The sequence below is a fragment of the Zea mays genome, chromosome 5 (assembly GCF_902167145.1).
Source record: "Zea mays cultivar B73 chromosome 5, Zm-B73-REFERENCE-NAM-5.0, whole genome shotgun sequence".
Taxonomy (NCBI): Eukaryota; Viridiplantae; Streptophyta; class Magnoliopsida; order Poales; family Poaceae; genus Zea; species Zea mays.
In genome coordinates this window covers 53,723,421-53,749,454 of record NC_050100.1, presented here as the reverse complement: position 1 = coordinate 53,749,454, position 26,034 = coordinate 53,723,421, and the positions used below count along the sequence as shown (strand labels likewise).

The 26,034-nt window shown below is 49.9% G+C and overlaps 1 protein-coding gene and 1 long non-coding RNA gene across 2 annotated transcripts; both read right to left on the bottom strand.

The window, feature by feature from the left end:
- Window positions 1–10,288: 10,288 nt before the first annotated feature.
- Window positions 10,289–11,546, bottom strand: LOC109939919 (uncharacterized). The gene is made up of 2 exons (XR_004849422.1): window positions 11,074–11,546; window positions 10,289–10,873 (listed from the first exon to the last, which is right to left on the bottom strand). It is a non-coding gene; the product is annotated as an uncharacterized lncRNA (long non-coding RNA).
- A 1,164-nt stretch (window positions 11,547–12,710) lies between these two features.
- On the bottom strand, window positions 12,711–14,402 carry LOC100383783 (uncharacterized). Its single transcript, NM_001176418.1, has one exon. It carries the CDS (start codon window positions 14,013–14,015, stop codon window positions 13,425–13,427), a length of 591 nt encoding a protein of 196 aa, NP_001169889.1. The 5' UTR covers window positions 14,016–14,402; the 3' UTR covers window positions 12,711–13,424.
- Between the last annotated feature and the right edge of the window lie 11,632 nt (window positions 14,403–26,034).

The following is a 26,034-nucleotide window of genomic DNA, read 5'->3' as shown; positions in this document are numbered from 1 at the left end:
ACGAACTGATGAATTCTGATACAATAAAAGAGCAATTATATCATTCGAATGCTAAACTGATGTCCTCTAACAAATACTCGATCATGCTAACCGCGCGCTCAAAGCACGCAAAATGTCTCTCTATTTCGCAATGTCTTTTTCAGGAGCAACCGACGAAGAAGGGCGACTCGAGGAATCAGGGGCAGCATTCACATCAGCCCTTATGTCTTCAGGAACAACCACGCCGGGTCTTCTCATCAAGATTCGTCCCGCCCGAATAGCTTTGTCCATGGCTCTGTCGCGCTGGGCTTTGAGGGTAACAGAAGTTTCTTCGGCAACTTTAGCAGCCAGTCGAGCAGTCTCTAACTCCTGGACAACGGACTTCTTGGAAGCTCGGAGTTCCTTGATGGTGACATCCTTTGCTGATATCAGCTGCTTGAGGCGGATCATTTCGTCCGCGGATTCCTGCAGCTTACAACGTTGATTGTCCAATTCCTCCATTGTAAAGCGGTGACTCCTCTCCAAAATTGTCAGCGAGTTGCTAGAATCACGATACAATCTGTCAAGATTGTCACGAGAAGCAGCAAGGATACGCTTTTCTTCCTACGAGCAAAAATCAACTCCTTCAAAAACCAAGCAAGTAATAGGAACACAGCAAGGCAAAGCACAGTTTTGTAAATTACCTTTTCAGAATCGAGCTGAGCATGAAGAGAAGAACTCAGTGCATTGGCGTCATCCAAGGCAGCAGAGACTTGACCCAGTTCAGTTTGGCTCTGAGAATACTTCTCCTCAAAGTCAGCACACCGCTGAACCAACTCAGCCTGATCTCGGGAATGTTTTTCCTCAAGAATTGAAATCTGCCGAGTCATTCCTAGCAAGAGATAATCAAACAAAACGGGGTCAGAAGGTAAAGCAGTCCACAGCGAAGGCAAAGAGAAGCAAAAAGGCACTAACCAGCGTTGGTTGCCTCCAATTCAGAGACGCGATGTTGAAGTGACACTGGATTCCAACACGCAAGAGACGAAGCCACTTCTGGGACGGAAGCACCCTGCAATCTCAGCTGGCTAGCCATCCCATCCACCAAAGCCTGATGAGGAGAACAGATGAGTGTAATGACAGCAGTTCAGGCAATGTAAAAATCAAGCTAAAATACATCACCATACCTGGAGGTTGGAAAAGAACGAAGGGATCCCCAAATCAGGAGAGATCAGTTGATAACCAGGTGTAAGGCCACCACCCGAAGCAGCTTGCAACGAACCAGTAAGAATCAGCTCGGTGCCTTCAACAGAGCCAAACACCTGATCAGTGGGGACGCTGCCCTCTAAAGCGACTCCCTGGTCCAAGGTTTGAGCTACCACCATACAGCCAGAGTGTGGAGGAGACCCCGCATGAACGTCCATGGAAGTACAGGAAGGAGATCCTGCTCGGGCACCCTCGGGGGCTGGGTCATAGTTGGCACTGCCCGCTTGAGCCGGATCATCCCCGACAGCACCCTCGGGGGCTGGGCAGTGGCTTACACTCTTCACCCGAGCTAAGTCATCCCCGGCGACACCCTCGGGGGCTGGGCATGTGTCAGCACCATTCTTGAGAACCAAGCTCTCTGCAGTAACCACCTCTAGGGTTGACGGGCCCTCAGCTACTTCCATAGGACTAGGATGAACCAAGTCAGTCTCCCAGCCCTCGAGATCGCGCTCTAAGGTCGACGAGGCACGGGATGACCTCAACCCAGCATCGGGCACGTCAGCGCAAGCCTCCATTGCACCATCATCCACTGGCTCCGATAACAAGTCCTCTGGGACCATATCCTCCAGAGTCTGATCAAAGTTGGTCAGGGACAGTTCTTGCAGACCAATGAGGGCAGACAAAGCAGGAGAGGGAACTCCACTACTTTCACCACTAGCGATGAACTGCCGACTGTTTTTCCGAGTCAAAGGAATCTCATTTTCCTCTTCCTCATCATCCACATTGGCAACACAAACAGCAGCACCCCCATTGGGATCAGCAACAGATGGGGCACCCACTATGGGATCAACAGCGGATTGGGTACACCCATTGGGGTCAGCGTCAGTAAAACCAGTCGCAGGCACTTCTTCAATAGCAGGAACTGAGGTACCAGCGTCCTGATCAAAACTGGATACTCGCCGGAGGCGTCTTCTTTTCTTCTTCTGCTCATCAACAGAAGGATCAGGCTGATTGGTTCGGCAAGGGCGCCTCGGGCGAGCACTGACAGGCTTCTGAACATCCAAAGTCGTATCAGCCTCTGGGAGGGGCGCCACTACCAACGTCCCAGCAGGAGCAGCATCGGATGAATCCTCAGCTAGCAAATCAAGCATAGCGCTTATCTCTGCATCACTAGGGTTCAGGAGCACCTCAAAATGAACCTGCCGTTCGTCATCAGGAATCTCCCCAAGCGAAGCAACCAAAGCACTGACTTCTTCGGTAGAGGGTCGCACTCTAAGGCCCAAACTACCATCAGTAATGGGTGGATTCGACACGAAAAGGGTGAAGGCTTTGGGAGGAGGCAAGTTCCAGGCCGAGTACGCCACTGGAGCACCAACATTTGACACCTTGCCCCTGAGGATCATTTCAAGTCGACTCACCAAGTCTGCAGAAGGAATTCTCCTGTTGGTAACCCGAGTTGAGTCAGCTAGCCCTCGATACAGATAAGCTGGATAGGCCCTGTCTTTCAGTGGCTGAATATTCTTGAAAACAAAGTCAGTAACCATAGCTTCAGCAGTCAGACCCCTCTCTTTCAACAGTCCAACTTCAGCTAGCAACACACCTGCCTCAGCTACCTCCTGATCTGTGGGAGACTCGGTCCAGCTTGGAGTGCGAACATCCGGCTGTCTTCCCGACCGGGAGGGGAGAGAATTCCCATAATTCTCAACTATGAACCACTCTAGGCGCCATCCCTTAATGCTATCCTTGAGGGGGATCTCGAGATATTCAGTTTTCCTCCCGCGGCGCATCTCCAAGCTGGCACCCCCGACCAACTGATGTTGTCCCCCGGCCATCCCAGGGCGACAATGATACAAGTATTTCCACAAACCGAAATGTGGCAGCACACCAAGAAAGGCCTCGCATAAGTGAACGAAAATGGAGATTTGCAGAATTGAATTGGGGTTCAGATGGGTCAAGTTAATATGATAGAAATCAAGGAGGCCGCGGAAAAAGGGAGAAATGGGAAGGCCAAGGCCGCGGAGAAGGAAAGGGGCGTAAACAACGGACTCATGGGTATCCTCTGTCGGAACAGTAAACCCATGGCAAATCCGCCAAGAACAAAGTTCCCGCGGAGGAAGAACCCCGATGGATATGAGGTGGAGAAGTTCAGTTTCTGAAATGATGGACATATGGTTACCTGCGAAAGGCAACTGGCTGTTGGGGTCGATTGGAGGAATCACCACAGCAGACGAGCTCGCGGTCTTCCTCTTGGGTGCCATCTCGATTCTACCAGCGAGCAGAGTGGGAGGCGAATGGCAGAGAGGATTCGGAAGCGGGAAAGCAAGAACTAGGGCACGGAAAGCAAAGGCGGCTAAAAGCGCAGCTCTTATGGGATATTCTCGAGCCAGATACCGTTTCAAAAAGTGCCCAGTCATCACTCGGCGGTTATTTCCAAAACCCCAGCATGCCACGTGGAAACCCGTCAGTTATCTCCGGAACACCGGTGCGCCACCTCATCACTCGGCCATCGTCCTCAAAGTGGCTCGCGTGGCCTGCTATCACTCGGCGTCGCCTCCAAAACGCCGAGTTCGTGTTCAGTCGCTCGGCATTACCTCTAAAATACCGACGTCGCCTTCCAGTCGGTCGGCGTTGCCTCCAAAACACCAATTTCGCGTTCAGTCGCTCAACATTACCTCTAAAATGCTGACGTCGCTTTATAATCACTCAGCGTTGCCTCTAAAATGCTGATATAGTGTTCAGTCGCTCGGCGTTGCCTCTAAAACGCCGACATCACCTTTCAGTCGCTCGACATTAACTCTAAAATGCTGACGTCGCTTTCTAATCACTCGGCGTTGCCTCTAAAACGCTGATATAGTGTTCAGTCGCTCGGCGTTGCCTCTAAAACGCCGACATCGCCTTTCAGTCGCTCGGCATTAACTCTAAAATGCCGACGTCGCTTTCCAATCACTCGACGTTGCTTCTAACACACTGATACAGTCTTCAGTTGCTCGGTGTTACCTCTAAAACGCCGACACCGTCTACAAGTTACTCGGCAGCTATTTCTGAAAACATCAGTTTGATCCCCAAGTTATTCATCTACTGTCTCAAAGGAATCAGTTTTACAAACAAGCAAGACGAGTCATCAAGGAGAAGCCAACGTCATTCTTTAATTAAAAGGGAAGATAACAAACTTACAAATCAACTCTTTGCGAGTTGATACTTCCCTACTATTACTACATTACATTACTACTACTACTACACTATGCTATACTACTCTACATTACTATTACATTATTCTAACTATACTATACTAATATCTAAAAGACCAGTGACATCTAGCCACTGACCCTGTTGCTGCCGCCGTCGCCGCCCCTGGTGCTGCCCCTGCTGCTGCCGCCCTGGTTGTTGCCCCTGCTGCTGCCGCCCTGGTTGCTGCCCCTGCTGCCGCCGTCGTCACCGACCTTGCTGCCGCCGCCGCAGCCCCTGCCCCTGCCGCTGCCGTCACCGTCACCGTCGCCATCGTCGTCGTCGTCGCCGTCCTCGTCCTCGCCGCCGCCGTCCGAGTCCTCCTCATCCGAGGAGTACTCCGACTCATCCGAGCCCTCGAGCCCGGAGCGCTCGACGGCCCGGATGTACGTCCAGACCTCCGCCGCAAGCCCCTAGGAGTCGTCTGAGTCGTCAGACGACTCACGCAGGGGGACGGGAGCCGGAGACCCCTCAGACTCAGAGGAGAACTCCTCCTCTGAATACTCCGAGTCACCAAACTCCTCCGATGGAGGAGTCGGCTCACGCTTGCGCTTGTTGTTTTTGCCCATGGTGGAAGCAGAAGGGAAAGAAGAGAGGGAAGCAGAAGAAGAACAGCGAAGGATGTGGAAAAGCCAAAGGGACAACGACGTTATTTATAGAAGGAGAAGGTAACCGCTCACCTCCAACCGCAGTCACTGAACAGTCGCAAAGCATTCAATAAGCACTTCAACCCGTCTGAAGACACGTCAGGCGGCTGACGCCGTTTCACGCAACACAACACCCATTGGGACTCCAGTCAACAGCATGGAGGATATGATTACACTCGCCGTCACATCACATTACTACTCAGAAGCATCCGGCTAAAACACTCAGCGTACCAAGCCATCCCTTGCCCACACCCATTGGGGGGACGCCCAGGAATTATCAGTATATTTTTCAAAACGGTCACATCTGTGCAGGGCACACAGTGAATACCTCAAGACAAAAATGAGATATCAGTAAGGATCATAGGAAAGCCAAATATAGCCAGCGAAGTACAAAATATGGCCAACAGAAGCGACGCGAAGACTAGACAGAGAACGTCCATCAGATGTCCCATCAGTCGCAGTGCAAATAAATTGCACTACCCAGCAAGATATGGATGGATCGCGAACTCGGGTGCTAAAGACAAAATATATGCTGACCTCTGAAGCAAAATATTGATGACATAATGCTGACCTCCAAAGCATAATGCAAATAGCTTCATGCTAATTTCTACAAACGAAAAGGATAATTTTCAGCAAAGAGGCACGAAAGGAAGACCTTCGAATGGATTATCCTTAAAAATCCATTTGAAGGTCGGGGGCTACACCCATTGTGTGCACCTCCGGTGCACCCCATGGATTATCATTCCAAGCCAAGATAGTGCCGACTTCTAAGGCGTGGGACAAGATTAAAAGGCCAGCCCTCAACCAAAATGCAGGAGCACAAGTGGAAATAATTTCTGGGGAAGACCTTCGAGTAGATTATTTTCTAAAATCTACTCGAAGCTCGGGGGCAATGAAGTTCAGAATCCTACAAATTGAAATGCCGACCTCTAAGGCACGAGCACGAAACTAAGCTTCGGTCAACGAGTGATCGAAGCAGGAGAAGACAACAGGAAGTCATTTTCTTCAAATCACCTGCAAGCTGGACCTGGGATCTTTGGGCTGATTACCTCTAAATTAACCCAAAGATCGGGGGCTTGTGGGGGATAGATATCCCCCGGGTCCACTAAAGAGTAAAAAACCTCACGGAAGGCCCAAGGGCCCAATAAATCATAAGGTCATCCTTTTGTGGGCCTGGGGAGAGACAACCAGCAGAGCAAATCGACATGAGGCCGGATTGATGTAAACCCGGAAGACCCATGACGTCGAGCGAGTGACCACAACAAAGATACGACTTTCCCGCGCTGGAGCCCCCATGCAACGGAGCCACGCGAAGATAAGTCGGCGAGAGTTACGCGGAGATAAACTCAAGAGGTTCACTATCTTTTAGCTACTCGTTGCTATCATATCCACATGTATTGCCCCACGGTCGAGTATATAAGGCCTAGGGGGCACCCCTTCAGAACGATCGACCCTATTACCTAGCCACCCACGCCAACTCTCTGTATTCTCAATCCAGGGAGCTCTCTTGTAACCGCATTCACCAAGCATACTCAGCAGGACGTAGGGTGTTACGCATTTCTAAGCGGCCCGAACCTGTAAACCTTGTCCACTTTTCCTCGTGCAATCGGCACGAACCATTTTGCTACAGTCGTCGACACCGTCCTACTCCTAAAAACACCTTGAGGGGCAACCCCGGATGTGCGGTCGGACCCAAAACACCGACAGAAGGCTCCTATTTATAGAAGAAATCCTAGGGTTAGGGTTTCAAATGGGCCAAATAGGCTGGGTTGGGCTGGCCCAAAACACTACATCAGGCCGCACTAAATTATTTCCAGAGTAAAAATGCTCCTGCGGAATTCGTCTATGCAAAGACAGCGAGCTGGTACCTGGTCGGACAGAACGAAGGATTATCCGTACTAAAATTTTGATTTGTTTAGTGCCGCTCGGAAAATAATTCCTCGCACCCAATTAGGAACAAAATGAATTGAGACCGATTGGTTTCAGATTCGTGATCGAGATCAATCGGGTCGGGTTAATAAAAAATCATTGTTGGTGTTGATTTTTGAATTTCGGATCAAACGCAAAGGTATTAAGCCGAGTCGGATAAGAATTTATTTGAGGACAACGCATTGGAGATTCCGCTTTGAAATTTTCTCGCGCACTATTTTACAAACAAATGTTTCTCTCAAACTTTTGATCGGCTTTGGATTTTTAGTCGGAGAAGGCGAATCGTGACATTTTAAAAAGCACTTGTCGATGCAGGTTTTGGGTTTGGTTCGGACATAGAGATATTTGGCTGAGTCGGACGATAACTAATTAGATACCGACACAATAGAGCATTTCGTTTGAGAGTACGGACTCGGATTAATTCTTTTTGACATAGATCGAACATCGAAAATTGGATTCGGACACAGCTCGACTAGCAACTGTCGAGCGTTTGATTAAATGAGCTCTAGACGAGATTTATAAATCGAGATTGATTATCGAGTTTGCATTCGTGCCGAGAAATAAGAGTTTTAACAGGCTCCAAATTTGGCCTTTCTAGAGATCGAATAAAATCAGAAATCGGTGAAACCTTCACAAGTAACTTGATAAATGGAGATAAACGCGGTCGAGAAATAGAAATTTTTACTGAGCATCCGAGATTTGGACAAATCTCCCGACATAACACGAAATAGACACCTGGGGTGTCACACGCTCCGACGACAAATTCCGTTGTTGTGTCACTGTCGCGAGCGCGAGCGGGTCTCGGATGCGCACCCCTGGTCAATCGTCGATGCACCGAGCACCTTCCCCGAGGTTGACACGACGACCAGATGAGGATGGCGAGTGGCGGTATCCCGGGTGCCGCCGCAATCGCCAGTTGGTTACGAGCTCGGTGGTGAGGTTGTAGATGGTTGCGAGCGCGGAGGAGGAAGGAAAAAGTGTGTGGCTCCATTTGTAACCAGGCCGGGGTGGCGGCCAGGTCAACCCACGACCGTGAGCTTCGTGGCGACGCGGCTGCGTCAGCCGGTTTTCGCGACGGAAGGGAGAAACAGAAAGCGCAGCGACTGGCAGTGGGTCCCGCACGCTAGAGAGAGAGAGAGAAGAACGTGTGCCACAGCAGGGAGCGCCTGACGAGGGGCCCCCACCCGTCAGCGAGCTGGGGCGCGCGGGAAGCCAGCACGTGCGAGTCAGGAGTTGGGCCGCACTATGTGGGCCGATCCCTGGGTCACTTTGGGCCCAAGCGTATTTCCTGATTCTCTTCTTCCTTTATCTTTTCTCATTTCTTTTCTTTTGACTTTTAGATGTCAGATTTGAATTCAAACTGTTGTGGTGAATTTTTAATCAAATTTCTGAATATATTATTTGAATAAATTATTGTGGAATAAATTTATTTATTTATAAATTTATTTTTGTATTGTGTAGTATTTTCTCTTTCCTTTTCTATTTTCAAACCCTAATTCTCACTTTAGGATTCAAACTTCATCTCAAGTCATTGTGTTATTTCTACTAGTATTATTGTTGTTATTATTTCAATGCACAAGCAAACAAAACTCCAACATGATGCATGATTTATTTGAGTGTTCTTTTGTTAATTATTTATCTGTGTGAGTGAGGTGTCCACATGAAATGATAGATAGAGATGACACACACATATATAAAGGAAAATAATTTCTCCTTTTAGATTTTTTTTATTTTTTTACAAAGTCATTATTACAACTGGCAGAAGAAGATGATTGGAGGGTTGATTGCGCAGTTTGGGTCATGCACATTTACTCCGAGGATCAGGAAGACTTCGGGCGAGGTGGTTGAGATTGTGCCGTACACCAAAAAAAGTGGGGTAATTGGTGAGACTTCTGGTTCTACGTGGCGCCAGAGGACATTGAGGGGGGTGCCTGGCTGCCCCATCTATTTTGTGCTCACATTACTATGTGGTGTTTTCGCAGTATAAGGTGAAGAAAGGAGATAGGAGTGAAGAGGCCCTTCGGCACGCAGCTAGGATGAGTAGTGACCGTGATTTGGTTGAGGAATTCATTGCGTGCGGCGTGTGGCCGCTGGCTCATGGCTAGGATCTGGGTGAAGTCAAGCTTCACCTGATGCCTGTTGGGGACTTGTTCTCAAATGCTATGAATTAAGAACAAGGCAACACAGAAATAAGTTAATGGTTAACGCCCTTCGTCCCTCAAAGCATTATTTCCCTTAGGATATAACGATCTTCGGACGAAGGTCATGAAGGACATACCTTCATGATCACAATTTACATTGATAAATGGAGAAGCATATGAAACATGAGAGAATAACATGAATAATCACATAACATTGTTTACATATTTTTATTATACACTAGGTATATGCCCGTGCGTTGCTACGGTGATGCATAAGAAAATGGTGTTCTGTTTTAGTAGTTACCGTTGGAGAATGACGCGTACAAGTTTTCGCATCCTGTCTTTAGGATCCTAATATCGTCAGAGAACACAAGATGATTCTCGGAGTCGACACCCCATAAGAAAGGGACGCTGCTATTAGCGTCCTACATTTAAACATGGCATTGTATTTGTGCAGCTGGATGGTGGCTAGTATCTAGGTCAGCTTAAGCAGCACCCACTCCATTCATCCACTGGCTTGCAAGTTCAGGGAACAGATCGGGTTGTAGCATAGTACTTCCACAGCTCTGTGTTCCATCTTTTGACATCGTAAAACAGGGAATAACACTAGTACCATTTCATCTTGGTTTCTACCCCAAGACATGCATATATACATTACATGCACCTTTAGTCTTGCTTGGTCATCCACTAGAATGCTACACATAGGTACATTGCGTGAACATCTACCTGATCGAGACCAACTCGGTTCTGGATAGACATGGATGGGAATTAGGACCAGTCTTCAAGCGTGCGCCAGCTCCCTAGCAATCAGGCTTCATACTAATGCACATTGCCATTTACTTTTGTTCTGGTTTCATAGATTGGATGACAATGCAACAATATGTGAAGTAGGGTGAAAATCTTTGAAAAGGATAAAGCAAGTAGCGACATATGTTGACGTTGTGAAAACTGTAGACACAATCAAGGCAGTTGAGAAACCCCATACTTTGCGGATCGCCTTTGCAAAGATGTATGAGAAACCCCATACATGTTACTGTTTCTCTCAACAAAATGAAGCAAACAAATATGATAACCCATGTATTTCAAATGTGAGTTTGCTAATAAGTCATGGAGTAACTTATATATGATATTAACTACTCAGTCAACAATCCCCATTCGCACAGAAGAAGTCAACGGAAAGAAAAGTTGAAGAAATAGTATTTCGCTATGACATGGCCTTATTAAGTCATCCTGCCAAATGCATATGCAATTGTTAATACACATATGAAAATGTATGCCATGGAACAAATGTACAACAACAATAGAATATCCAAATATGTAAAGAGTATAGTTTCCCATGGTGACCAGAATAATCATGTTGCCACCATGAAGACAAGGATACTTGAACAAGAAAGAACCGTGTAATAAGTAGACCTGACCAAGTACCAAATGCTTGAGCGCCGACGAGTAGGCCAAGAAGTCAAACTTAGTGCCTGTCAGATTTGCTACAACTGTAACCAAGTTCAAGCTACTAAAGAAACACCCACTCTAATAAAAACCATCAGATTTGCCATTATATTGCATGATCACATCCTTTTCTCTGCCAGTGTAAAGCTCCTAGCTTGTATATGTATTTCAGGGTTGTGCTTATAGTTCTTGCCCCCACAAACCAAACAACAACAATATGTCTACGAAGGTTGCGATGACTTGCTCTTGACATAAGACATAAGAAAATGTTATTTTTTATTATGTCTATGAAGGTTGCTACACTCTACGAAGAATCTCTACATCCTGCACACAAAGACATAAGAGAATGTTATTTTTTATTATGTAACTGAATAGTGTGCAGAAACAATAGTTTGCATAATCATACATCCGCTATGTGGTTCAGTGTGCAGAAATAATAGTTTGCTGAAAAATTCAGGCATTCACAACGTTACGCTCTTCTCAAGCTTGACTTGGCACGTGAGCAGAGATTTCAGATATCAAACCTCACAAGGTATGTTGAACTCTTTTGAAACCCTCTCAACAACTTTCATCACAGGAAGATCAGTCTGAGATCCCATTATAATAGCAACACGAGGTCTAACTGCTGCAAAGATGACATCATTTCAACATCTCCATAAACCAGATGAAATGAAAAATAAAGTTTTGTTTCAAATAAAGATGTGAAATCAGGTTAAAAGCGTGAATAGTTTCATAGTGACAGGTGGAAATTATAAATAAATTAGCGTGTCCATCACGACCATCAACAAAAAGCAATAGTAGTGAAACAAGATCCATGACCATGAACGATAGTAGCTAACTTCTTAATTTTGTCAGATACCTCAGCAGGAGTTTCAACAACATGGCATATGTTTTCCCTGAAGGATCACAAACATTCTTTGTATTTTCAAAATTTAAAAGTACAGAGAAAATTGTAATTTAAAAAGAAACAAGAATAAATAACAAATTATCATAACAAAAAATAGTCTTACTTATGAATTGTTTCCACAACAAGATAGCAGATAATAGAGTTGTCTCTGCCCCTTGCCACAATTATAAAAAGCTCCTAAATACAAAAAGATATAAAATACAATAAAATGTAACTGTAATTAAAATAAGTACCTATAAAGTCCTCATAATATAACGAAAATTGTTGTCGGCTATGAACCATGATTAAGGCATTACACCACATTCACAACGCTATCATAGAATGACAATTTAGTTTCATCTTCGTATTTCTTGAATCTTACTCGCATACATGGAGTAATTGTTGAGTGCCTTGTAGGGATATGAGCAATACTGCTCCTTAGCTTGAAGTGGTGGCTCATTATAACTGGAAAATTGTTAAGAGAAGTAAGAGCATTATGCAGCTTCCTTACTAAAAGTGTCAAGAGCAAGTCACCGCAACCTTGGCCCATTCTTGAGAAAGACATATGAGAAAACGACTAAAATCTTTTCACCATAGCCAAAAAATGGCCAGAACTGCAATTCATAGCCTTTTAAATTTCTACAAATATCAGTTAACCCCATTTCATAGGTTGCCTTCACATGCCTGGCAAAAGTAAAAAATACTGTCATTCCCAATCCTACAAGTCCTTTTTCGGCAGCTTCAGATCTATAGGCATCAAATGCATAGCAGAAACATGTAGTCTTATTTCTTATGACAGTTTTGAGTCTCTAGTTGTTGCATGTTATCAGGCATATGGGTGGATTTTGAATAGTCCTCTTGATTAAGAAGCGCCTCAACTGCATTGACGACACCTTCCTTGATAAAGAAGCCAAGGTATACAATACGAAGCTTTTGCATGAGAATCTCGATTATCTTTAGTAGTGAGATCAACACATGATGATCCTTTGTAAATAATAAATCAGCCAAGAAGCTACCATGGGTAATAAAAACAATATGTCCATTCAGAATCAATAGTTTTGGTATTATTTACATGTAAGATCTAACTTGCCAATGCCTGTATTCAAGGAATGTAATAACACAATCCTTTCACAGCTTATTTTATACCTTTTTTGTTTCCTTGGGCACATCTTGAAGTATTTCTGGTTTACTGAAATAACAAATATTGTTAGCAATTGAAGCACATCCATAGCAAATGTACGAATTGGCACCAGAGTTCACCGCTGCACAATTTGTACAGTAAGCTCACTTCCATATTTCATAACACAAACATTGTTATGAGTTGTTAGTTTGTAATGCTGCTAAGGTACATAGAGAATTGACATAAGAACCTTGCTTCAAGAGAATTGACACAAGAACCTTGCTTCATTCGTAATTATTTTTTCTGTCGCTAGTATGATCTGGGTGTCTTCAACGTCCCTTACTACTGAAGGAATCAACTGGTTTGACAACCTGGACGGCCGTGGGGGCTTGTACATCCTCCATGTCCTCAGCGTCCATCTTGGTGGTGGTGAGTGGCACTTGCACCAGTGGCCTCCATCCCCTAAATTCTGTGCAGGAGCGCCTGGCTCTGGCTGCAGCGCCGTGGCAGGGCGAGGCACGTGTGGCGGCTACCGAGGTGCTTAGGCGTGATGTCTAGGTGGTGGCAAGGATGAGCAGGAGGGCCTTAGCGCCGTCAAAGCAGGGGTCTCCGCCTCGGGGGCGATCACGATGCGTGGGAGAGGGAGCCGCAGCGCGCGGATCTGGGTCGCGGGGCGCGCGCCCCAGCAGCGCGGCCATAGCGCGCCCTGCGCGATCTGCAGCGACGCCGCCGTGATGGGCAAGTCGAAGGCGGACCGCAGCCCGTCCGGGAACCCGAGCCTCGACGACAGGCCCGCGGCGAGGACGTCGCGGAGGTTGGGCGGGAACGCGAACCCCATCTCGGCCTCGCGGGCGCCAGCTCCAGCTCCGTCAGGCCCGGGAGCACGGCCACCCCGGAGGCCCGGAGGTGGCGCAACAAGCATGTAGACGCTGAGCTGAGGCCTGCACGGCATGGCGAGCCCCGACGCCACCCCCATACTTCTCGGGCGCGTCGTCGCGGTGCCTCAGCGGCGCCGATGAGGTGGACAATGAGGAGGCGCTGCAGTGGGTCATGATGGAGCGACTACCGTCCTTCGAGCGCCTGCGCACGGGCCTCGTGCGGCCGGCGGACGCTTCCGACGGCGGCAACGCCAGCGACCGCGGCCGGAGGCGCCGGCACACGCACGAGGAGGTGGACGTGCGCGCGATGGGGCTCGCGCAGCGCCAGGCTTTTGTGGAGCGCGTGTTACGGGTCACCGATGAGGACAACGAGCGCTTCCTCAGGAAGCTCCGCCCGCGCATCGACCGCGCCAACATCCAGATCCCCACGGTGGAGGTGAGGTTCCGGGGCGTCAACGTGCAGGCGGAGTGCCACGTCGGCACCCGCGCTCTGCCCACGCTGGCGAACGTCTCGCTGGACGTGGCCGAATCGTTGCTGGGACGCGTCGGGGTCAAGCTCGGCAAGAGGAAGACGCTCCACATCCTCAAGGACGGCTCCGGCGTCGTGCGCCCGTCCAGGATGACGCTGCTTCTCGGCCCACCGTCGTCCGGCAAGACGACGCTCCTGCTGGCCCTGGTCGGCAAGCTGGACCCCACTCTTGAGGTCAGCAGGGAGGTGACCTACAACGGCTATGGGCTGGACGAGTTCGTGCCGGAAGAAGGCGGCATACATCTGCCGACACGTCCACGAAGAAGGTCGGCGGAGACGGAGACGGCGAGACGGCGCGGAGGCGGGTGGTGGCAGTGGCGGGCTGTTGGCGGTGGATCAGCCTCGTGGGCGACGCCACCGAAGGCTGAGCGGGGTGGTGCCTGCACGGCGATGGGTGGCGGCGGGGTGGTTGCCAAAGGCAGGGACGGCTGCGACGGGGGAGGGGGCGGGGGCGGAGCACGGTCGGATCGCTCTGGATGAAGCGAACGGTCCAGATTCACGGATGACAGAACCAGAAAAGGCAGGCTACCCTTAGAGCCTTAATAAGTAGTATAGAATCCTTGATAAATAAGAATAATATTGAATTACATTTTTACCTTCGGCTTGATAGAAGGTAAAAATACAAGCGTGACGCACGAGCGAGTATAAGTCAGTGTGAACAGTACATGGGTACTGTTCATCTATTTATAGGCACAGGACGCAGCCTGTGTAAAATTACATTCATGCCCTTCATATTTAGTATTAACTTAAGAACAATCTATCGAGGACTAAATAGTCTTTTCCTCCTCAAGTCGGTTCCTTTTTCTGCTATTGAGTCGAAGCTTCCTTGCGCACAACTTCGGCACTGGTTGAACCTTTGTTCTGGCCCTGCTTTCCATATTATGTACAACTTCATCCCATGTCCGAAGATTCCTGCACATATGTTATGCTTTGGGAAACATTGTTAGTCATGTTTTTGAGGACCTTCGGAAGACGAAGGCCCCCCAACAGTAGCCCCTCACAGTATTAATTTGTTATAATAACGAATTCAGACTGCGACATGAATGAAGACTTTAAGCCGAAGGTCCGAAAAAACACCTTCCCTTTGCTAGAATAGCAACAATCAATGACAGATGGGGCCCTTCAAGCTACAGCGTGCTAAGCGTATAAATATGAACTCACACCTGCTGTATTTTACATGCCATCTCTGTCGTTTGCAATATTTTCTCGAACTTTTTAGTTCTTGCTCACTAGCTCTCGCTAGATTTTCAATCTTTTTGAGCTTCAGCTCAAAGACGTGTTTTCACCATGTCTAGAGAAAAAATGATTGAGGAGACGAAGCTGACTGAAGAGACGAAGCTGTTCGAGGAGAAGAAGGCCGCAGATCCTTATATTGCTGGATTCATTGAGTCGATGGCAAAAACAAACACAAAGAAGGTTACTAAAGAGATACTGGAAGGTTTATCTGAAGATACTGGTGACATCGATAGCTATGACGTGGAAAGTGGGGATGAAGATTCTGAAGATCGGTCCTGGCGGCCAAGCCATGCTGTCTTTGGAAAATCGACCATTAAACAGAGTCATCTTGAGAACATGAGAGGAAGGTACTTTCGGGATATGTCTATTGTGAGGGCTAGCGGAGACAACAACGTCCCTGCCCCTGAGGAAAACGAAGTTGTTATTTACCGAAGCTTCTTCAAGGCTGGGCTTCGGTTCCCTTTGAGCAAATTTGTAGTTGAAGTGCTGAAAATCTACCAGATCTTCCTCCATCAGATCACCCCCGAAGCTATAATGAGGATGTGTTTTTTGTCTGGGCAGTAAGGAGTCAAGGGCTAGAGCCAAGCGCGAAGTGCTTCTGCAATATGCACGAACTTTTATATGAGACGAAGGCTATTGGTAAAGAACAGTACCACAACAACTTCGGTTGCTATGGTTTTATCGCTCACCCCAAAGCAAGCCACCCTGTGCCAACATTTCGGAAGAGATGGTCCGGAGCCTGGATGGAAGAATGGTTTTATGTGAAGAATGATTTAAAGGCAAGGGAGGACATGAAAGAAATCATCATGCGCCCCATTTGGTCCCGCTTCGGCCTCTGAAGGCCGAAGGTGGAAATTGATGACGCTGTTGAAGCGTGTCAGAAGGCTTTTAGCACCGTTTGCTCCTTCATTGGTACAAGAGATTTGATTCAAGAACATATAGCCTTCAGAGTATGGCCGCTTGTGGAAAGCTGGGAAATGCCGAAGGAGACCATCTCTGGCTCCGATGAGGGTAATTTAGTCCGATTGAAGTATACCTTCAGGTTTGAAGATAAGTTTGATGAGCCAAATGATGACTGGCTAAAATGCATTGAAGCTACTAGTGACTAGCTACTTGGGGCATACTCCAAGAACGAGGACAATGCCTTGTCCGTAGCTTTCGAGGGTCGGAGTAAGAAAAGATCGAACATGGTATTTGATGCTATTGGCTTCATATACCCTGACTATTGCTACCGGGAAAGGTTGCTGCTTGGGCCATTACAACTGAGCCGAAGGGCAAGAAGATGAAGGTTCTAACTCACCGGCCACGTTATATTGAACCAGCCGTGATACCGGAATTTGGCGAAGGTATTTCTTCAGCTGCCAAAGCAAAAGAAATTGCTCCAATTATGCAGAGCACTGAAGAGGCGACCATGATGCCGAAGATGTCCATAGCCGAACCAGTAAAAAATAAGGCAGATAAGGTTGAAGAATCAAAGGCTGAAAAAATAATACAATTTCCAAACATTTTGAGCCTTCCGACAGAGGCAACACTGCCGAAGGTACAAAAGGCTTCTGCTGCAACTCCCAAGAGGAGAAGGATGGCGAATGTGCTAGATGTTGTGCTAGAAACGACAAAAGCCTTGAGTCCTGCTCCTACAAGGAAAGTTGCCAAAGCTGCCAAAGCGCAACCCGAAACTGATGCTAAGCAGGCAGAAGTCGAAGCTACAAAAACTCAGGCTAAAACCGAAGCTGGGCCTTCAACGCCCGCCGCGATGAAGCCTATCGTATGTGAGGAAGAGATGACAGGACAGACTGCACCTAAAAAGGTCGAAGCTCCTGCTCCCGAAGCTTCGAACAAAAACATTGACTACATTATTCGTCATGCTTCGGGAAAAGAACTATCCCAAGAAGAAATGCTAGAAGCACGACACTACGCCCAAAAATTGAAATATCCAAAGGGGGCGTTAGTGTTTAATGGTAGTGATGAAGAAGATTTTTTGTATTGTCTCCCGGATAACAAAGAAATATCCGTTTGTCGGGAGATAGGTAAAAGCATCGGATTCCCGAAGCTGGAAGACGACCTTTCGATTTTATCGAAGGATGAACTTGCTGACATCCTAGCATATAATAGCATAAAGGTATAAAAGTTAACTTTGAATTTGAAAATGTGGTATTTCATTTGGTATACTCAATTTTTCCCTCCTCTTCCAGAGCTTGATTCTTAGTAATGCCCTTAGGGCGTAGAAAAATATTGAAGACGAAGGCTATACGATGGCTCTGAACAACCTTCGTTGAGAGGTGATCGAATTGAGAAACGAAGGTCTTGAAAAAGACAAAATCTTAATTTCTCTGCTTAACAAAGTGAAAGAATACGAAGCTAGCTTCAAAATTCAAGCCGAAACCCAAAAGATTGAAATTGAAGACCTTCGGAGGCAACTGGCCGAGGTTAAAGAAAAATGCGCACTCGAAGAAGCTAACCAAGAAATCAGCGAATATTGGAAAAAATCATTTAGAGAAAAATGTTGAAGAACTTCGCATATCCAAGGAAAGATGCTTCGAAAAATCTTTGGACTGTGTGAAGAAAATAAAAGCTAGTTTACCCAAAGTGGGTGCCTATTCTACCGAAGAAAACTTCATACGAGGCGACCCCGAAGGCGTTATTGAATGGATAAGTGGAGAGGACGAGACCTTCGAAGAAATTTTAAGTGATCGTGGGGTTGTTTGCGTGTTTTCCGGTGCGTGAGGAATTTCAGCTATCTTGGAGAAGGCGGGATGTGATCATATCAAGACCATGGCCCAGGCCGAAGCTGCCTTCTCCGTAGACGATACGAAGGATCCTTCAGCAGAAGCAACCTTGATGGACGGAAGATTTTACAATGATGTTTGGGTGAATGGTGGCCGCGAGATGGCTCACGAAATTATAAAGAAAAGTGAAAAGGACACTCATGAAGCCCGAGCAGAAGCAAGGCGAGCTGAAGAAGCTGCAGAGCGCGAAAAACGTATAGGTATTGCTCTCTGGCTTTTAGCTTCGGCAATTGATTTTGTGGCTTCGGACTGATTAATTTTTCCTACTTCAGTTGAACTATCTCCGCCGCCGGAACTGGTCGACCCCCTGTCGGATCCAGAAATGAAGGAAGCGCTAGACATTATAAACATGGCTGAATCCATTGTTGATGAAGTTGTTAACAGATTACTTCATAAAGTTGCAGAGAAAGTCCTTAAAGAGGAGTAGCACTTATTGTAAAAACATTTTGAGATGGTCAATGTATGAGACACTAGAATGGACACTGTACTGATATTTTAACAAGACTGTAATATTTGTTGTATGTAGCTTTGAATCGAATATGTAAATTATCGTAATTCATTTCTTTGCGATGCATGAAACTTTACATACATACCGTTTTTGAGCCTTCCCTTCTTTTCATGCTTCGTAAAGAAAAAGATCCATATTTCATAACAATATACATGCTTCGTAAAAATAGATCCCTTCTTTTATGACAAGGCCGATGAAGTTGTATTTCCCGAAACTTACTTCGTGCCTTAGCACATTTTCATTTTTACGAAGCATTCGCCGAAGATCAACTCCGTGTTCAATTGTCGCGTCATTGATGCGATATGATGTATGATGTGATGCTATGCGGAATGATGTGATGATGTGATGCAAAATGATGCTGATGCCGAAGACACATACCCACACGCCCACACTGAAACACCAACTCTGCATCCCCTTAGGAACGACTTTGGAGCCTTCTTCACCGTTTATTTTTCGGTGTTCACCGTTTATTTTTCGGTGTAAGTTCTGCATCCCCTTAGGAATGTCTTTTGAACTTTTTCGCCTTCTATTTCAGCGGTATAAGTTCTGCATCCCCTTAGGAACGACTTTTGAACTTCTTCGCCTTATATTTCGGCGGTACTTGGCCCTGCATTCCCTTTGGAACGACTTTTGAGCAGAAAACTTACGCTGCGCTCCCTTAGGAACGACTTTTTGTAGCTTCGGCAATTTTAGCTCTGCATTCCCTTAGGAACGACTTTTGAGCTTCGTAACTTTTGAGCTTCGTAAGTATGTGAAAAAGATATATTCCATTCTGATAGAAGCAAAATCATCACAAGAAATCAAAACTAAATTTACATTGCTTGTTCCTTATTAAAAAACAAAATGACATAGAACATAAAAGTAATTCAGAGGCAGGATATCACTCAATGAATGTGCTTTGATTCTGGCACAGTATTGTTGACTGTACGATCTTCAGATTCCTCCCTGAACTCACGTTGCTGTTGAGAGTGCTGGCGCCCTTCTGGCTGCTGGCTTCGGGAATAGGTAGGTTGCAGTGGTGGTGGCGGTGGGAGCTGAGGCCAAGAAGCCTATGAATGGCTAGACAAAGCAACAGAAGCTGCAGGATGATTGCCCACATATTCTGGTATGTAGGGAGAGTGGCACAAAGCAGTGTGCAAGACCTGCTTCGGCTGATTCTGCCGAGCTTCGGCTTCTGCGATCTCCTTTTGCTTCAGAATAGTTATTTGGCACATTCTTGTAGTATGACCCTTGTCCTCACCATAGAATAAGCAATAGATTTTCTTGGGCTGATCCCCATATCTTCCTCCGAAGCCCCTAGCGCCTCTACCTCTTGGAGCTGGCGGCCTGAAGGAGCTTTGCTGCTGCCCCGAAGGCTGTGAAGTGTACTGTGGCTTCTGAAGCTGGCTTCCTTTATCATCATTCTGACTGGAGCTGTGGATTGATCTGACATGCCTAGGGTCGATTCTTCCTCCAAAACCCCTGGTCATCTCAGAGAATCTGTAAGCTTCCTCCCTTCTTTGGCGAAAGTCGTTGTTAGTCCGGATGTACTCATCCATATTCTGAAGTAGCTTTTCCAGAGTCTGGGGGGCTTCCTGGCGAAGTATTGAATCGTAGGTCCTGGCCGAAGACCCTTGATCATGGCCTCAATGACAATTTCATTGGGCACTGTGGGCGCTTGTGCTCTCAGTCGCAAGAACCTTCGGACATACGCCTGAAGGTATTCCTCATGGTCTTGCGTGCACTGGAACAAGGCCTGAGCTGTGACTGGCTTCGTTTGAAAGCCTTGGAAATTGGTAACTAGCATGTCCTTGAGCTTCTGCCATGACGTGATTGTCCCTGGCCGAAGGGAAGAATACCATGTCTGGGATACGTTCCGGACTGCCATGACGAAGGACTTTGCCATGACAGCTGCATTGCCTCCATATGAGGATATTGTTGCCTCATAGCTCATCAAGAATTACTTTGGGTCCGAGTGCCCATCGTACATGGGTAGCTGGGGTGGCTTGTAGGATTGTGGCCATGGGATAGCCTGCAATTCTGCTGCCAAGGGAGAAGCATCATCAAAAGTAAAGGTATCATGATTAAAATCATCGTACCATCCATCTTCGTTGAACAAGCCCTCTTGACGAAGCTCCCTGTGTTGGGGCCTTCAGTCTTGATCATCTTGAGCAAGATGACGCACTTCCTTAGTAGCTTCATTGATCTTCCTTTGAAGATCGGTCAGCCGAGCCATCTTCTCCTTTTTCCTTTGCACCTGTTGGTGGATGATTTCCATGTCCCTGATCTCCTGATCCAACTCCTCCTCCTGGAATGTTGGACTAGTGGTCTTTCTCTTCTGGCTTCGAGCCTCTCGGAGAGAGAGAGTCTCCTGGTTTGTGTCCAGTGGCTGCAGTGCAGCCCCTGGCGCTGTTATCTTCTTCGGCGGCATGACGAAGGTCGATGCTTTGCCGATGGTTGTGGAAGTGAGTACACCAGAGGCAAGAACCACTAAATTCAGAGTTGCAGATATAATGTTACGATTTTCCAAAGGTTTAGGTGTTAGACATAGAACAAATTAAGTGCCTGATTTTAACCATAGGTTTCATCCTGTCAGCACCGTTTTCACCTCAAACACCCGTCTTTGAGCCATGGACCTTCGCTGTTAGCCCCGTCTTCACCGCAACCGCTGCTAACCCCGGCGCGCACGCACATCGAGAAGCCCGACACGTCGCGCCCCACGTCCCCCAGCTCCTTTTTGAGCCCCGCACGCACCCGCCCTCTCTCCTCTGCCTCATTTCACTCGCTCCCAACCCCTCTCGTGCACAGCCGCCTGTCGGGGACCATAATTAGGGGTACCCCCAAGACTCCTAATCTCAGCTGGTAACCCCCATCAGCACAAAGCTACAAAGGCCTGATGGGTGCGATTAAGGTCAAGGCTCAGTCCACTCAAGGGACACGATCTCGCCTCGCCCGAGCCCAGCCTCGGGCAAGGGCAGCCGACCCCGGAGGATTCACGTCTCGCCCGAGGGCCCCCTCAAGCAACGGGCACACCATCGGCTCGCCTGAGGCCTTGTCTTCGCCGAGAAGCAACCTTGGCCAGATCGCCACGCCGACCAACCGTATCGCAGGAGCATTTAATGCAAGGATGGCCTGACACCTTATCCTGACACGCGCTCTTCAGTCGACAGAGCCGAAGTGACCGCAGTCACTTCGCAGCTCCACCGACCAACCTGACAAGAAGACAGCGCCACCTGCGTCGCTCCGACTGCTGTGCCACTCGACAGAGTGAGGCTGATAGCAGCCAAAGTCCAGCCTCGGGCGCCATAGGAAGCTCCACCTCACCCGACCCCAGGGCTCGGCCCCCGTCTCGGCCTCGGACGATGGACTCCGCCTCGCCCGACCCTAGGGCTCAGACTCAGCCTCGGCTCCGGAAGACGACGAACTCCGCCTCGCCCGACCCCAGGGCTCGGACTCACCCTCGGCTCCGGAAGACGACGAACTCCGCCTCGCCCGACCCCAGGACTCGGAATCAGCCTCGGCTCCGGAAGACGACGAACACCGCCTCGCCCGAGCCTAGGGCTCGGACTCAGCCTTGGCCTCGGACGACGGTCTCCGCCTCGCCCGACCCGAGGCTCGAACTCGACCTCGACCTCGGAAGACAGACTCGACCTCGACCTCGGAGGAGCCTCCGCCTCACCCGACCCAGGGCTTGGACCGACCACGTCACAGGGGGGCCATCATTACCCTACCCCTAGCTAGCTCAGGCTACGGGGAACAAGACCGGCGTCCCATCTGGCTCGCCCCGGTAAACAAATAATGATGGCGCCCCGCGTGCTCCATGACGACGGCGGCTCTCAGCCCCTTACGGAAGCAAGGAGACGTCAGCAAGGACTCGACAGCCCCGACAGCTGTCCTTCCGCAAGGCTCCAGCGCTCCTCCGACGGCCACGACATCACATGAACAGGGTGCCGAAACCTCTCCGATTGCCACAACGGCATGTACTTAGGGCTCTAGCTCCTCTCTGCTAGACACGTTAGCACACTGCTACACCCCCCATTGTACACCTGGACCCTCTCCTTACGCCTATAAAAGGAAGGTCCAGGGCTCTCGTATGAGAAGGTTGGCCGCGCAGGAGAACGGGCCAACGCGTAAAGTCTCTCTCTCTCCCACGCGGATGCTTGTAACCCCCTACTGCAAGCGCACCCGACCTGGGCACAGGACAACACGAAGGCCGCGGGTTCCCCTTTTGCCTGTCTCCTTTCTCCCCCCTTCGTGCTCCGTCTCGCGATGACCCATCTAGGCTAGGACACGCGGCGACAATTTACTCGTCGGTCCAGGGACCCCCCGGGGTCGAAACGCCGACAGTTGGCGTGCCAGGTAGGGGCCTGCTGCGTGTTGACGAATAGCTTCCCGTCAAGCTCTAGATGGGTAGTCTCTAGCAACCTCTCCAACCCGGGACGATTCTCCGTTTCGGGAGTCTTGAGTTCATGTCCCTCGACGGCGGCTACGACATGATACTCCTTCCTTCGCCGCGCGACAGCGACAATGGCGGCTGTCAGCCCGCCCGCCGGTGGCGGAATCAACGACGTCTTCCCCACGTGGCGGAAGAACAACATTCGTGTTTGTCCCGTCACCTCCCCCGCCGATGGAGGAGGAGGCGGGGCAACCATGGCCAAGCAGGAAGCGGCACCTCGTCGGCTGTCGAGCGAGTCGACGGCGCCGGCGCCCCAGCGGGGGACACGTCGGGCTTCGACCTTGCGTCTGAGATGAAGACGGGCGCCGTTTCCCCGCAACACGCCAACTCCAAGCGAACGAACGATGCTAGCACGCTCGTGAGGGACTTGCTGGGCGTCACCCTCGTACCTGAGACGACGGTGCAGTCCGCCCCTGACGCGACTTCGTCACCGCCTGTCGACCAAGAGGTACCGACCGATTCCCATCTCATGCCTTTTGGATTCAGCCTCGACCCACCAAGCGACTTCGCTTCGGTGGAAGCCTTCATAGAGGCATGTCCAAACCCTCCGGGGTACCGTATGCGGTCGCCCTGGGACAGACTGATGGCCGTCTCGACCTACGGACCCTCGGGTTCCGAGGAAGATGACGAGCCCGACCTTTGTTGGGATTTCTCTGGGCTCGGCAACCCCAGTGCCATGCAGGACTTCATGACCGCATGCGACTACTGCCTCTCCGATTGTTCCGATGGTAGCCGCAGCTTCAGTGACGAGGACTGCGACCCAAGTCGTGAATGCTTCCACGTCGATCTAGGGGGTCCCGGCGAAGGCAACCATCTTGGTATACCGGAAAACGGTGATCCCCCTAGGCCTGCGCCTCGCGTTGACATCCTTCGGGAACTAGCTGTGGTCCCAGTCCCTGCGGGGGGTCAGGACGCACAGCTCAAGCAAATCCGCGAGATGCAGGCCAGGCTCGACGAGGGAGCAGGAACACTTGAGCCGTTCCGGCGGAAAATCGGGCAGGAATGGGCAGACCGAGCTCCGGCCGAAGAAGCGCGTCATCTACCCCAGGACATCCAGCACCGCATTGCCGATGACGTCAGGGCAAGGCCGCCACCGGCTTCCAGTGGGGTTGGCCAGAACCTGGCTGCAGCAACAATACTTCTCCGCGCGATGCCGGAACCATCGACCACCGAAGGGCCGCGTATCCAGGGAGAGCTCAAGAATCTCCTGGAGGATGCCGCGGTCCGACGGGCCGAAAGCTCTGCCTCCCGAAGGCAGGGGTACCCCTCGGAGCATCGCGCCGCGACTTCCCGATTCATGCGGGAAGCCTCGGTCCACACCAGGCGCACGCGCAACACGGCGCCTGTGGCCCCGGGTCGCCTCGGCAACGAGCACCACCACCGCAACCGTCGAGCCCACCTCGACGAGAGGGTGCGCCGAGGCTACCACCCCAGGCATGGGGGATGCTACGACAGCGGGGAGGATCGGAGTCCCTCGCCCGAACCACCCGGTCCGCAGGCTTTCAGCCGGGCCATACGACGGGCGCCGTTCCCGACCCGGTTCCGAACCCCGACTACCATCACAAAGTACTCGGGGGAGACGAGGCCGGAACTGTGGCTCGCAGACTACCGACTGGCCTGCCAGCTGGGTGGAACGGACGATGACAACCTCATCATCCGCAACCTCCCCCTGTTCCTCTCCGACACCGCTCGAGCCTAGCTGGAGCATCTGCCTCCGGGGCAGATCTCCAACTGGGACGACCTGGTCCAAGCCTTCGCCGACAACTTTCAGGGCACGTACGTGCGCCCTGGGAACTCCTGGGATCTCCGAAGCTGCCGTGAGTAGCCGGGAAAGTCTCTCCGGGACTACATCCGGCGATTCTCGAAGTAGCGCACCGAGCTGCCCAACGTCACCGACTCGGATGTCATCGGCGCGTTCCTCGCTGGCACCACCTACCGCGACCCGGTGAGCAAGCTGGGTCGCAAGACCCCCACCAGGGCGAGCGAGCTGATGGACATCGCCACCAAGTTCGCCTCTGGCCAAGAGGCGGTTGAGGCCATCTTCCGGAAGGACAAGCAGCCCCAGGGCCGCCAGCCGAAAGATGTCCCCGAGGCATCCACTCAGCGCGGCCCCAAGAAGAAGGGCAAGAAGAAGTCGCAAGCGAAACGCGACGGGGCCGACGCGGACCTTGTTGCCGCCGCTGAGTACAAGAACCCTCGGAAACCTCCCGGAGGTGCCAATCTCTTCGACAAGATGCTCAAGGAGCCGTGCCCCTATCATCAGGGGCCCGTCAAGCACACCCTTGAGGAGTGCGTCATGCTTCGGCGCCACTTTCACAAGGCCGGGCCACCTGCGGAAGGTGGCAGGGCCCACAACAACGACAAGAAGGAGGATCACAAGGTAGAGGAGTTCTCGAGGTCCACGACTGCTTCATGATCTACGGTGGGCCAGTGGCAAACGCCTCGGCTTGGCACCGCAAACAAGAGTGCCGGGAGGTCTGCTCGGCAAAGGTGGCGGCACCAGTCTACCTAGACTGGTCCGAAAAGCCCATCACCTTCGACCAGGGCGACCACTGTGGGGGATAGATATCCCCTGGGTCCACTAAAGAAGTAAAAGGCCACACGAAAGGCCCAAGGGCCCAATAATTCGTAAGGTCGTTCTTTCGTGGGCCTGGGGGGGAACAACCAGCAAGGGAGAACGACATGAGGCCAGGTTGGTGCAAACCCGGATGGCCCACATCGTCGAGCAAGCGGCTGCAACGGAGACCCGACTTTCCCGCGCTGGAGCTCCCATGCAACGAAGCCGTGTGAGGATAAGTCGGGGAGGATCACGCAAGATAAACTCGAGAGGTTCTCTATCTTTTAGTTACTTGTTGTTATCATATCCAAGTGTATTGCCCCACGGTCGAGTATATAAGGCCTAGGGGGCACCCCTTCAGAACGATCGACTCTATTCTTAGCCACCCACGTAAACTCTCTGCGCCCTCAATCCAGAGAGTCCTCTTGTAACCACGCTCATATACTCACCAGGACGTAGGGTGTTACGCACTTCTAAGCGGCCCGAACCTGTAAATCTTGTCCATTGTCCCTCGTGCGACAGGCACGAACCATTTTGCTACAGTCGTTGA

What these genes read in the sequence shown, in the direction of transcription:
- LOC100383783 (NM_001176418.1), bottom strand. Translation starts at nt 14,015, where the DNA reads ATGTGGAGCGTCTTCCTCTTGCCGAGCTTGACCCCGACGCGTCCCAGC.